The sequence below is a fragment of the Leishmania infantum genome, chromosome 20, assembly GCF_000002875.2.
Source record: "Leishmania infantum JPCM5 genome chromosome 20".
NCBI lineage: Eukaryota > Euglenozoa > Kinetoplastea > Trypanosomatida > Trypanosomatidae > Leishmania > Leishmania infantum.
Genome location: NC_009404.2, coordinates 647,018 through 660,174, shown reverse-complemented (window position 1 = coordinate 660,174; position 13,157 = coordinate 647,018). Strand labels below are relative to the sequence as shown.

The 13,157-nt window shown below is 63.5% G+C and overlaps 4 protein-coding genes across 4 annotated transcripts; all 4 read left to right on the top strand.

The window, feature by feature from the left end:
* Window positions 1-473: 473 nt before the first annotated feature.
* On the top strand, window positions 474-3,371 carry LINJ_20_1540 (conserved hypothetical protein; the record flags this gene model as incomplete). Its single annotated transcript, XM_001465246.1, has 1 exon — window positions 474-3,371. The coding sequence occupies one exon, from the start codon at window positions 474-476 to the stop codon at window positions 3,369-3,371; it is 2,898 nt and encodes a 965-aa protein (XP_001465283.1).
* A 966-nt stretch (window positions 3,372-4,337) lies between these two features.
* On the top strand, window positions 4,338-7,292 carry LINJ_20_1530 (putative zinc-binding phosphatase; the record flags this gene model as incomplete). Its single annotated transcript, XM_001465245.2, has 1 exon — window positions 4,338-7,292. One exon carries the CDS (start codon window positions 4,338-4,340, stop codon window positions 7,290-7,292), a length of 2,955 nt encoding a protein of 984 aa, XP_001465282.2.
* Window positions 7,293-9,646: 2,354 nt separating this feature from the next.
* LINJ_20_1520 (hypothetical protein, unknown function) lies at window positions 9,647-11,419 on the top strand (the record flags this gene model as incomplete). The annotated part of the gene is made up of 1 exon (XM_001465244.1): window positions 9,647-11,419. The coding sequence occupies one exon, from the start codon at window positions 9,647-9,649 to the stop codon at window positions 11,417-11,419; it is 1,773 nt and encodes a 590-aa protein (XP_001465281.1).
* A 635-nt stretch (window positions 11,420-12,054) lies between these two features.
* On the top strand, window positions 12,055-12,783 carry LINJ_20_1510 (hypothetical protein, unknown function; the record flags this gene model as incomplete). The annotated part of the gene is made up of 1 exon (XM_001465243.1): window positions 12,055-12,783. The coding sequence occupies one exon, from the start codon at window positions 12,055-12,057 to the stop codon at window positions 12,781-12,783; it is 729 nt and encodes a 242-aa protein (XP_001465280.1).
* Between the last annotated feature and the right edge of the window lie 374 nt (window positions 12,784-13,157).

Sequence of the window (13,157 nt, the reverse complement as noted above, 5' to 3'; positions counted from 1 at the left end):
TCTCCATCAAGAATCACCACACACATAGAGAGACAGAGAGGCGCGCGCATGTGTGCCGATGCTCGATCGTTCGGTGCATGTCGGTGCACGAGACCCCCCGGCCCCATCTCTCTCCCCCTCCCTCCTATCATCACTGCGCACACATGTATGTGCGGACGTTCACGGATTCGCCGGCGCGTCCCTCTTCTCTTGAAACGCCTGCACTCTATGTGCTCTCGCTCCATGAAGCCGTGTATATCGCCGTCTCTCTCTCTCTCCCTGCCGCTGCCTTTTGCCCACTCCGTCCGTCGATCTTGTCGGCTGCACTACGCGCAGTCAGTGCTGGGGTGGATTGTGCCGCTCTTCACTCTACCTCCACGTACATAGACACAGACCCCTCCTCCTGACTCTCTTGCAGGGAGAGCACTACCGCCCTTTCAGCGCACCACCGTCACGACTACTAGTGCGCCAGTACCACCACTGCCAGTATTACGATGGGCGCCACCAACTCGTGTACGTGCTCGGAGACGAAGTACCGCTTCAAGGACTTCATCGTCTCCGTCTACCCCGACAACATCCACGGAGGCCCCGACGAGGATGCGCTGGCGAAGCTGAACAGCTACATCGCCAGCAACCCCGAGCGCATCCCCCGTGTGTGCCGCAAGATCGGCAAACTTCTTCTCATCCACCTCGAAAGCAAGAAGGAAAAGAAAGTGATGGTGTCGGTACTCATGCTGCGCTCTCTGATCGAGCACGCCGCCCGCGTGGTGGACTTTGTGCCTCACAGCGTAGATATTTGCGCTCTGCTGCTCTCAACAAGTGTCTCGCGCTACCACATTGGTGCCGCGGATGTGCTGAGCACGCTGTGTTATCGGCTCAGCACTCAGCCCAACACGGACTCGGCACGTCGGCTGATCGCCGACAACAAGGATCGCCTTGTGCCGCAGCTGCTGCAGATGACGTCCGATCACATAGAGTCGCGGAAGTGTGCAAACACGGTGCAGACGCGCTACGCCGCGATCCTGGCACTCGGCAACATCGCCAACTGCATCCACACCGCCTTGGCCGGGAATGCGGCGGTCATCATGCAGGCCATGATCGTCAATCTGATTCTCGTGCTGCGGAAGCGTGCGCAGAAGCCGCTGAGTGATGCAAGCGTGCATCTCCTGGCGAAGCGGCACGACGGCGGCGCCGACGTAACGTCGGTGGCCAGCCCCATCGTGAAACTGCCGGCGGAAACGGAGGAGCAGGATGTCGTGTACGCGCTGGCCTGCAGCCATGGCATTGGTGCGACGGCAGCCTGCACCACCGCGGCCGGCGTGGAGGGGCTGCTGAACCGCGTCACGGCGCTGCTAGAGGCGCAAAATGGGTGGGGCATACCGCACGTGCCGTCGCTGGTATTCCGCGACATTGTGTCCGCCATGCAGCGCCGCCCACAGCAGCTGGGCTTCCTCGTGTACCAGTGTCTGTGCGATGTGGGGCAGCGCACGTCTGACCCGAGCGTGCGTATTGGTGTGCTACGCTCTCTGCAGGCCTGTGTGGACGTGCTGCCGATGACGGGCGGTCGCCCGGCGGTGGTGCTGGATCACATTGTGAGCATTATGCAGCTACCCATGGCCGGCAGCACCGCCGACGGGGCCGCCGCTGTAAACGAGGACGGTGTAGAGAGCGCGCGTCTCGAGAAGGAGACACACGACGCCGTCGTGATGCTAACCAGTCGGCTTCTTCGCTCTACCCACCTGCGACACAATGCGTCGCAGCTGCAGCGTATCCTTGTCTCGCTGTGGCACCTGCTCGAGGCAGCGCAGAGCAGTGGCACACCGCATCCAACGCTGGCGCTGCGGCTCCTTGTCGTGGCCGCGCCGTACCTGCGCTCCGTGCCGCTGGTGGGCCGCAGAGACATTCGTGTAACGGATGGTCTTGAATGCTACCTCAACGGCAGCGGCGACGATGTGCAGCGACACCTCGCCTCGCGCGTGCTGACCGGCATTCTCGCCGGCATCCCGGCTCCGAAGCACATCGCGGTAGAAGGCGGCGGTGGCAACAAAGCAAGTGTGGCGGAAGTTACGGATGCGTTCTCGGCAACGCCGTCACCACCCACAGCCACGGAGACGTTGTTCACGGACGAGGAAGACGTTGCCTTCGCGCAGGAGTGGGTAAAGCGGATGTCGAAGGAAACGGAAGGAGTCACGCCGCTGACGGTGGTGTCGGTGGCGAACGTGCTCTGTGCCCTCATGGCAGGCTACGGCGTGAGTGGGCTGCCCTTCACGCTCATGTTCCTCTGGACGCTGCAGCAGCGCTGCGTGCGCGTAGAGCCGGCGAGTGCAGCGGCGCGGCAAGACGACACCGCCAGCGCGTCTACCGCGGCGATGACGACGATGTCGGTGTCGAGGGCTGCCACGTCGCCCCTCACCCGCGCTTGGTTGCATATGATTGCGGCCTTGCTGGTCTGCTGTGGCCGCGTGTACGCGATTCCTAAGCTGCAGGCGTATGGGCAGGAGATTCTGGAGAAAAGAGCTGCGGCTGGCCACCTGGCGAGCTGCTTCGAGCCGGCTCTCCGCGTCTCCGGGCACGCGGCGGGTGTATACACGGTCAGCGGACTGCGCTACCACGCCTCAGAGAAGAGTCGCCCGCTCGCGACGGACTTCACAGAGGCGCCTGTGTCGAAGCTGCCGTCGTTTAGCTACGTGACGAACATCATTGTGGACGCGGATTGGGCAGACGTCGCCATCGTCTTCGGTGCCAGCGATGAAGAAAACTTGCACATGGTCATCGAAGAAGTGTGCTTCCAGCCAGACAGCGAGGTAAGTGTGAGCCTGGCCAGCGCCATCGCCGCACGCAGCTCATCCATGCCCGCCGCCGACGCCACGACGCAGAGGTCGCTTCACTTCTCCCTGAGTGTGCAGGATGAGGCCAAGGTAAGCACACTGCGCTCTCTGCGCATCTCCGTGGCGGACAGCAGCATCCTGCGTGCGCAGGACAGCCGTGGGGCGGTGCCACTGAGCGCCGCTGCGATCAGCACAGCCAAGAAGGTGCAGGAGATCGCAGAGCACTACAACGTGAGCGCTGCGACGCAGGTGCTGCCGCCGGAGACGACGGCCGCGCTTCCTCCGCTGCCGATGTTGCCGCTGCACAGAGACGACGAGGACACTTCAGGGGGTATGAGCGAGTCCAGCGAGCTCGCGCCGGAGGTATGGGGGAAGGCGAAGTCACCGCCGTTGTATGTGGCCAGGTTCACCGTAGACAGCCGCTCCCGCAGCGGCGCCGGCACGGAGAGCGCGGCGCTTGTCAACCCGCTCAATATGGACGTTGGCATCCAAGCTTCTCGCAAAGGGCAGACGGCGCTGTCGATTCGGGCCCTGCCGGCGGCTCGCTACGTGTCCATGGTGTAGAGAGAGAGGAAGGCCGGTACAAGCGTGTGTGTTCGCCTCACCGTACCCCACCCGCCCGCCCTCCTCTGGTGTCAGTGGGGTGCTGGGAGACGCTGGGGAGGGTGGGCCTGTGCTGCACGTCACGGATGCCCTCTTTTCATTACTTGCTTGCTCGCACGTGTGGTGGGACCAATACGGCATACGGGCCGCGGGTAGGCGGTGCAGCAGGTGGGAGGGGCGATAGAGGCAACGCATCGCCGCGTCGAATAGATGCTTGCTTGCCCGCTCTGTGTGTGTGTGTGTGTCTCGTCCCCATCCATCGCTGACCGCCGCTGCCGGCCCACCCCACCCCGTCCTCTCCCCGCCTTTCTCTGTACAGCTACAACCGCATCTTCGTTAGCTCTTTTGGGGGAGGGGGAGGGCGCAGCTCCCACCACCAACACCTTTGCGTCTCTCTGCTTGATGGGGGTGCGAGATAGGCGTGGCGAGGACGAGGTGCCACGTCGTGTCCGTTGCTTCGTTCGCTCCTTTTTGGGGGGAGCGCGTGCGTGTGTCGCCTTGCACACACCCACACACACACACGCACGCACACACACTACGGTCGTCTCTACAGTGCGAAGCTCGATGGGCCTCTTGTGGAGACTTCCTCTCTAGCAATGGGTGTGGCTCTGGCTGTGTGCGTGTGTGTATTCCTCTCAGAAATGAGGGAAGAGGGCTGACCCACCCGCATGGCACCTGCACCCACCTCCGCACCCTCCACTTTCGGCGCTGCCCGTGTCTCCGTCCGGTCGAGTACCGCCACCCGCCTCTCACACGTCTCTCTGTCTCGCATGTCTCTCTCCGATCGAATGCAGCTGAAGCGCTCAGCTCACGGTGTACCGCGCTGTGTATCCCACGCGCACAACTATACGCACTCGCACCCACACGGCAACCTGTTGCCTACCCCACTCTCACTCCCAAAAACTCACCCTCAAGTCGTGCACCGGCATGCCCTGCTTCCCACCCTTCCGCACTCTCGAAGGCGAGGTCCTTGACCTTCACGTGTGCTCCTCCATCGACGCCAAGGACGCGGTGGCCCTGCTATATTTCTGCGGCGGGGATGAGAAGGCCTGCGTGGTGCAGCCCTGCAGCCTCGCTCTCTCCCAGTACCAGCTGCACATTGGCCCCCTAGGCCGCGAGGCGTGCGTGGAGGTGCCCTACATGCTCATCGCCACCTGGGGCATTGCACGTGCCTCATCCTCTGTCACCAAGGCGTTTGTGCAGGTGCAGCAGCAGGCGGAGGAGACGGCACGGACGTCGTCAGGGACGGCAGCGATGGGTTCCACCATCGGCAGTGGCGTGGCGTCGGCCACAAGCCCTTCCGCTACGGCTGCGGTGGCGATGATGACGCCGCTGCTGAGCGCACCTCCAGCGCAGGTGCCACAGCCGGTGCCGCTGCCATCGCGGCCGCGATACGCAGACCCCCTGCCCGCTCTCTATGTGGTCACGCTGCAGACGAAGCACGTCTGGCAGCATCGTCTTATTGTGCAGTCGGAGCGCCTCCTCAAGAATATACGCGCACATCTCACTCTCGTGCACTGCCTGGCACGCGTCTCTGACCTTCCGGCTTTCCGCTACGCCGAGGAGCGGCAGCGGCAGCGGCAGCAGCGGGTCGGCAGCAGCAGCAACAGCATGAGCAGCGCGGGAGAGTCAACGGGAACGGCGGCTATATGGAGAACCGAGTTCGGCTGGAACCTCTATTCGCCGCAGCGCGAGTTTACTCGTCAGCTCTGCGTCGACGCGTCTCGCCCCGCACCGGAGGTGGCCACCGAGGCAGCCCTGCAAGAGGGCCGCATTGGCCTCCATCAAGATCTGCGACCTTGGTTCAGACTGGTGGACCTCCGTGACGAGGAGCGGGACGTCGGCAGCGGCGAGCGCCCCACCGACTTCCAGTACACGTGCTCCCCGACCTATCCATGGCTCTTCTTACAGCCAAGGCTCGTGGACCGTGAGTTGCTCCTGAGGGCGATAGCGGCCCGCTCCCGCGCCCGTGTGCCGGCGGTGTCGTACGTGTGCCTGCGCACCGGTGCCGTTCTCGCACGCAGCTCCCAGCCTCTCATGCGCTCGCCGCAGCTCAGCGCCGACTCGGACGTGTGCTATACGCTGATTAACATGGGCTACGCGCCCCACCACGCGTACCCGCAGCGCACGACAGCGCCCGCGGCAGCGGCGTCATCGCTTGTCCCCTCGCCCTTGGCAACGGCGCACGGCAGCTCGCCAGCCGCGGCCAACTCCCTCAAGGCGAGTCCCGTGGTAGGTGCGCCCGCCACGGTGGCGAGACCCGTTCGGCCGCCGTCTCTCTTCGACGACGACTCGGACGGCGATGGCCAGCCGCCGTGTGCCGGAAGCACGAGTAACGCGTCCTCCACACAGCAGCTGGAGAGCACACGAGTAAACGGGAGCGGCTGCACCTCCGTCTGGGCACCACCGTCGACTGTATCCAAGGCCGCGCGCAAGTTCACGGTGACCGCGGCTGGAGACACTGCGAACGTCGCCACCACGCCATCGATGGAGACCTCCCACAGTGCTGTGACGGGTGCGAGCACGAACTCGAACGCGGCCAAGATGCTGCTAGTGGCGGACTGTCGGCCGCAGATCACGGCCGCCGGCAACGCCCAGCTCGGCGGCGGCTACGAGTCGGGTAGCTACTACACGTTCTGTCAGACCAACTTCTTCGAGATCGACAACATCTTCGGTGTGGCCAAGTCGTTCGAAAAGCTACGCAGCATGCTGGCCCGCTACCAGGGCAACACGGTGGAAAAGACTTTTCTGCGGCGGTTGTACGACTCCGACTGGCTCGCCATCGTCCAGCGCGTACTCGTCTGCTCCGTGACGGCGGCGCAGTCGCTGCAAAACGGTGTGTCGTGTCTGGTCCACTGCACCGACGGCTGGGATCGCACGTCACAGTGCACGGCGCTCGCGATGCTCCTGCTGGACCCGTACTACCGCACCATCGTGGGCTTCTGCACGCTGATCGAGAAGGAGTTCTGCTCCTTTGGCCACAAGTTCGCAGAGCGTTCTGGACACCAGCTGCCAGGCCGCACGACCGTCTTCACTCACTCGGGTGTCGCAAGCTCCGACACGGAGCAGCAGCACGGCGGCAGTGCCCCGCGTCTGGACACGTCGCCGATCTTCTTGAATTTCCTGGACGCGGTGTTCCAGGTGTGCCACCAATATCCGACTTGCTTTGAGTTTACGCCAGAGCTGCTCGCCCACCTGTCGGAGGTTGTCTACAGCTGTCTCTACGGCACGTTCTTATGTAACGGCGAGCAGGAGCGGCGTCTCGAGGGGGTGCGGCTGCGCACAGCCTCCGTCTGGACAGACGTCCTGCGCCGCACGCAGCGGGAGAAGGCCGGCGAGATCCCGCTCTGCTTCGTCAACGTCCATTACGACGCGGCGACGGCGTGGCGCTTCATCTCGCAGCGGCGGCGCGGGCGTGGGGATGGCGGCGCAACGGCATTGGCGGACTTTATGCTGCTGCCCAACTGCAGCAGCAAACGTCTCGTGTTTTGGGAGCAGCTGTACACCCGCGAAGACGCGGATCACTACCTCAGCTACAACCCCCACGTGCACGCCGTCAAGACGACGCAGGAGGTCTCGTGGGGGCCCGAGTTCGACGGCTTCCTCGATGCTGAGATGGAGGAGGCGTGCGCCGATCGGGAAAACGAAATGGCATCGCTGCTGGCGCTCGAGGAGTTCATGGCAGCCGAGGCGAATACCCCGGCGGCGCCGTCGCTCGCGGCTAACAGTGCGAGAAGTGCCTGGTGCGTCTTTGACGCCGTCAACTGCTTCAACTGCTACAAGTCCTTTGGCATGTGGAGCACCAAGGCGCAGTGTGCGGCATGCAAGCAGTACTTCTGCACCGACTGCCACGTGCACGACTGTATACTGCAGCAGTACTGAGGTGCTGGGCGCGACGGCGTATGTCGAGAGGCTCATGCGTGCGTGGGGCATGTCCATTGCTTGCGATGCATCGTTATCCTATCGTACTACGGGTGCGACCCGACGAAGTGGGGGAGAGAAGAATAAGAACACCAACAACAGCCAAAGGCGGGGCAAGGGACCGCGGCGCGATGGCGAAGGATGCCGAGTCGGCACATGTACGGGACGTGCCCAGCGCATCCTCCTGTGCCGCACTTGACATGGCTGCCTCCTAGACGTTTTTTTGTGTGGCTGCTCACCAGCACATGCACATGTGTGCGTGGACGCGTCGCTCACTCTCCTCTACTTTCTCCTCCCTTGGCACGCCCCTTATCGCACTGCACGGCATGCGCACAACTCGTGTCCCGAAAGCAACCCATCGGTGCTCAGTCCGGGAGGAGCGTGCGAGGAAAGCGGCCACCAAGGTTGCAGCACATTCTCCCCTCCCACACACACACACATCGTGCATGGCGACTACATCGACACCGATGTGCGCACTGTATTGGAGCAGCTCTCCTTGTGTCCGTCGACGACGGTATCACAGCGCTATCTGCTTGCCTCGCCGTCATCCAAGCGGGCCTTCTCCCGGTGGAAGCAGTATCACCGCGCTTTCTACACACAGGCGCACAACCGCGGCTACGTGAGCCGGCTGCGGCGCCAGCGCAGGGCCAGCACCATCCGGGGGTCACTATTTCTACGTGACGGGTCGCCAGCGCCGCTGGCTATGTGCAGGTGGACAGCGGCTGACCGCGACGCGCTGCAGCGCCTGGCTCCGTCTGAGCGCAGCCCAATGGTAGAGGTGCTGGAAAGGTTGGAGTCGCAGGGCCACAACAAGCCGTCGAGCCCGATGGCGTGCATCCGCCCCAACGAGCCGGAGCACATGCCGAACCTGCATCACCACGTTCCATCAGAACTCGCGCCTGCCTGCTGTGCAAGGTCGAGGATGCCCCTCCAGGGGCACTGTGAGGCCAACGAGGAGTGTGTCGCGCACAACAGAGTACCAAAGGAGTACGCAACGTGGCTCTAGTAGTGTCCCGCAGCGTAGAGGGTGGGGATGAGCAGCGGCGGTACCGGGGAGTGGTGACATGCGGATGCTGTAGCAAGCGGATGCAGCAGCGCCATGCTGAGCCGCAAGGAGCCACCGCCGCTGCGCTCTCTGCTCCCTTCCATCCATGCGTGCTTGTTTGGGCAAGCGTGAATGCTACATTCAAGGCAGTGTTCGCGAACGCCTCTCCCTCGGTGTTGGCGTGGCCCGCCCATCTCCTGCTCGCCCCTTGCAGCCGCTCCGAATACGCATGCACCTCTGTGTGCGCACTCCTCCCTCCCTCTGGGCATGTGTTGGCATGCCCCCTCCTCTTCTTGTTTCTCTCTCGGGATATGCTTTTCTGGCTTTCTGGAACCACAACGCGGTGATGGTGTTGGCGCTGATGCGTGTACTCGTGCACCATCGCACACGCACACACGGAGAGAACGAGCGGGACAGAGTAGCCATCTGCAGGTGCTCCTTTGTCTACCACTGTGTCAGTGGTGGTGCGGAGGAGCCGCCACGAAGTCACGCGCGCCGCCACCGTCGCTCACCTGTTTTATTTTTTTTTCTGTTCTGTGTGGGGAAGAGAGCGGGGTTGTGCTACTCGTCGGAGCGACGCGCCTTCCCCCCCCCTTCTCTGTGGTGATGTCTTGCGTTTTTCGCTGTGCCCTCCCCCTTGTTAGCCCACACCGTGATAGCCCTGTCTAGGGCGGTCAACCAGAATGACACACACACACATGCACGGTGACATACGAGATGCACAGCTCAGCGGCTTCCGCTTCAGCGATCTCGCTTGTGTGCGTGTCTGTGTGCGCGCTGCTGCGTCGTTTTTTCGCCGCACGCCCTCCCCATCTCCGTGGCAGTGCGAGCCTCATCAGCATTCCGGCAGGCAAAGAGAAGGAAAGGGGCAAGAGCATCGTCGCTCTTCTCCATGTGCGATCAAAACCCCATGCGCAGCACTCTCTGGCATCCGCGTTGGTACCCCCATCTGTGTGTGTGTGTGTGTGTCTTCCTCCCCATGACCTCTCTGTAATCCCGCAGCCACTGTCCAGCCTCAGCCCCCACCACCACCACCACCACCGCCACCAGCACCCCGCAGGTGCACAGAGCGGGCACACGGGCACTGCGCACACAATCGTTCACGCCTCTTGCCCTCGGCGCTGCACGGCTCTCACACTCACGCACTCACCGGCGCGTTATCGTATTCGATCCGCCTCTTCCTGCAAGGCCGTCGGGACCCAACGCGCTGTCCGCCGCTGCCACGCCGATTTCTTGCCGTTTGCGCGCCAGCAAGGACACCGTTGGCGGCATGCTGGGCAGCTCCGCCAAGGCGACGCGGCGTTTTGTGAGGGCGGCCGAGCAGGAGGTGGTGAATGCTCAGCTGGACAACTTCGAGCGCTTGCACCCGGCACTGAGCATATTCGCCAGCCAGCGCGACCGGCGTGCCTCCGGCGCCCTCTCCGACTCCTCCCTCGGCATCCTCGGCGCGCGTTATACGTCGCCCACGCAGACGCCGCCCCCCCTCTCAGTCCCCGCAAAGCACACCGGCGCCAAGGTGCAGGGTAGCAGGGCACGCGTGGATCGACTGACGGTGCCGCCGTTTTGTGGGGCAGCCGTGCACGGGGAGCGCTCTCTCTTGGCTGAAGCGCGGCAGGTGCAGCAAGCCGTGACGTGGCTGCGTGAGTGCCCCAGTCGCACCTTGCAGCGGCTTCAGCAACGCGTCCTGTGCACGGCAGAGGTCCCTTTCACCCAGTTGATCGGCATGCCCCTGGCCGCGCGTCAAGTGTTCGAGCACATCGCCGCTGCAAGCCAGCCGGCAGCAGCAAAGAAGAATGCCAGCACTGGCAGCAGCGACGGCGACGAGGACGACGACGAGGACGACGACGAGGACGCGATGGGGCCGCAGTACGTGCTGCCGCCGCAGCCTCTCACATTCTCCGACTTTGTGAGCAACTTCCTGCTCGACAGTCCGACTGGTGCCGCTTCGCCGTCGCGTGCGCTGCCATTCAGCCTTGTGCTCCTCAGCGGGCGTCCGCAGCCGGTGGCGCCGCTAACGTCGCTGCACCTTGTCTACGGTCTTCACGTTGTCGAGGAGGTGCTGCGGCGACCGGGTCTCTCGACATCCGCGCCAGAGTCGGCTCGGTTACCGACGGTGGCAGTGGGGCTGGAAGACCATCAAGCCCTCCTTTCGGAGGTGGTGCACTGGTCCACCTTCTTCGAGTCGGTCTTCGACAGAGCGAGGGAGGGGCTCTGCAGGGATCCACTGAACCTCTACGCAGCGGTGCTGCTGGCCTGTGCGGAGCGCGGCGCCTGGGAGCTGCGCAACACGGCCGACGCCCTCGCTGAGGAGGCGGTTCGGATGCTGAAGCTCAGCGACGCTGCCAGCGGGCGCCGCCCCGACGTGTGCGTAGCGTGCCGTACGGAGGCGGCGCACCTCGCCGACAGCTGCCGAAGCTATGTGAAGCGCACCCTGCGCACCGTCGCAGCTCCTCAGCACGCAGCCAGCCACAGCCACAGCCACAGCGGCAGCAGTACCAAGGGTCGCAAGAGCTCAGCCTCGAGTCGCGGCACTGCGCCTGTCACACGGTTCTTCTTAGCCACGCCTGCAGTGGTGTGGTGGGCTGCCGCCTTCCTGCGGCTGTATCGACTGCGCGCACCGGTTGTAGCGCCGCGTCGAGCACCGGCCGTGAAGAGGGTGAGCGGCACCTCGACGACTCTGTTCGGCGATGACGCGAAGAAAGAGGCTGCCGCAGCGCCGGCAGCCGTCGATGTGGTGAGTAGTGCGGAGGCGTACTTCATTCGTGACTGGATAGCTCAGGCTGCCAGGATGGACAGAGAGGGGTTCATTGAGCAGGAGGACGCCGGCTGCCTCTGCATCCCACTCAGTTGCGCCACCCACGCCCCCGTCGCGGTACTCGGCTTCACGCAGGAGAGCGTGCAGGCTGCGCTGGATCGCATGACGGCGTGGGTGGAGGCTGGCGTCCTGGCCAACACGCCATTGCGTGTTGATGAGCTGCTCGCGGCACTGCAGGACGAGTACGCTGTTCTTCCGTACTACCTCAGCTACTTCGCCGGCGTATGAGCCCGCCGTTGAGTGGAGGCGGTTCGTGACAACGGGACGATGACGGCGTGCGTTTGAGTCTGCACCTCAGCCCGCCCCACTCTCCCGGCAGACTTGTTCTTCTTTTCGATGTACACTGGATGTCCTTCTCACCCCTCTTACGATGCAACAAGAGCGGCCGTGCGGGTGTGCCGCTTTCCTTCTCTCCTGCCCTCCCCCCTCCCTCCGGTCGTTCGGAAGCGTCTATCATGTCCTACACGCAGACAACTCTGCGGTCAATGTCGCTGCACCGTCATACAGGTAGGCCCACGTGCCGTTGAGCTGGTCGCAGTCGTGTGCGGCGCTCAGCACGCAGCGCATGTGGGTAGGTGGGTGCGCGTTACTTCACATTGGTGAACGCGTGCAAACACAAGCACTACACTTTGGTTCCTACGCCCCTCTCCTCCTCCTCCTCCTCCTCCTTCTCCGTCTCGGTGGCCAACACCCACACACACGCCGTTGCAGAAAACTTCTGTGTGTGTGTGTCTCTGTCTGTGCGCCTCCCTCCCTCTCTCCCTCTCCTCCTCCTCCTCCTCCCCCAGTGCCGTTCTTTTCGGTGTGTCTGTTGCTGTTCGACAGAACCCCTTCCCCCTCATCTACGCCCTCCCTTCGTCACGATGCCGGTTGTGGATGTCTCGGTGCTGTGCGCGACGGAAATCACGGGTGTGTCGCTGCGGAATTCATTCTGCGTGTACGTGCGCCTTCAAGGTCAGTCAATCCGCACGAAGTCCTCCAGCGCTGACCACGTGGGTGAGGTGTGCTTCGGGGAGCGGTTTCGCTTCCAGTACCACCGCGACACGAAACGCCCGGGCCGCAACCGCTTGTTCGTGGAGCTGTGGATCAAGACGCTCTTCTCGCAAAGTTGCGTGTCGGTAGCGTGGATCGAGATGGCCGAGCAGCGCTTCGTGCGTGGCGAGCAAACGCGCGTGAACGTGCGCGGTGCCTTCGAGGGCAGGAGGGCCACGCTCAGTATTGCGATCACGCCGCTGGACTTCGGCGAGAGCCTCTGCGTCGTGCAGCAGCCGATGCCGGTGATGTACGGAGTGCCGGTGGAGGGCATCCCACTTGCATCGCCCAATCCGTACACGAGCGCTGCCTACGTGCCGAACGCGTGCGCCGCTGCGCTGGATTCAACGTCGTGTGAAAAGCGTGAGGGGCCCACGCAGCCGCCGCAGCCGCAGGCTTTTGTTGGCGCGTCGCTGCCGCCGCCGCTGTACCCGAGCCTCTCGCAGGGCATGCAGCATCAGCCCTCTGGCGGCGGTCAGTACTGCAGTGCGGTGTCGACACCTAGCCAGATCGCCGAGCGCGACCACAGCGTGGACTGCGTGAAACCGAAGCAGCTGTAGGAAGGCGTTGATGTGCACAGAAGCCACCGCACCATCCATCCGCACCTGCTGCGTCGACTGTTACTGTGCAGCTGCCGCGCCATTTTTTTTTCCATCGCGTTCAGCTGCTTCTGGGTGTGTGTGCGCGTGCGTGTGTGTCCTCCTCTCAATCGTCCGTTTGCGGCGCTTGGCGTTGCTGCGTTTTCAACCCTGTCCGGGAGGCAAGGGAAGAGGAGAGCGGGACGGCGAGGGTGCGTGTGCAGGTGTGCGTGCCTCTGCGCCACCCCTCTCCCTCTTTCCCTCTCCCTCCGTCGCTGTGATGTATTTCGCTTTCACTCTCATTCCTTCCTTTCGACTGCTGTGCTGCACTATTTTTTTTTTTGGAGGGGCTGTTG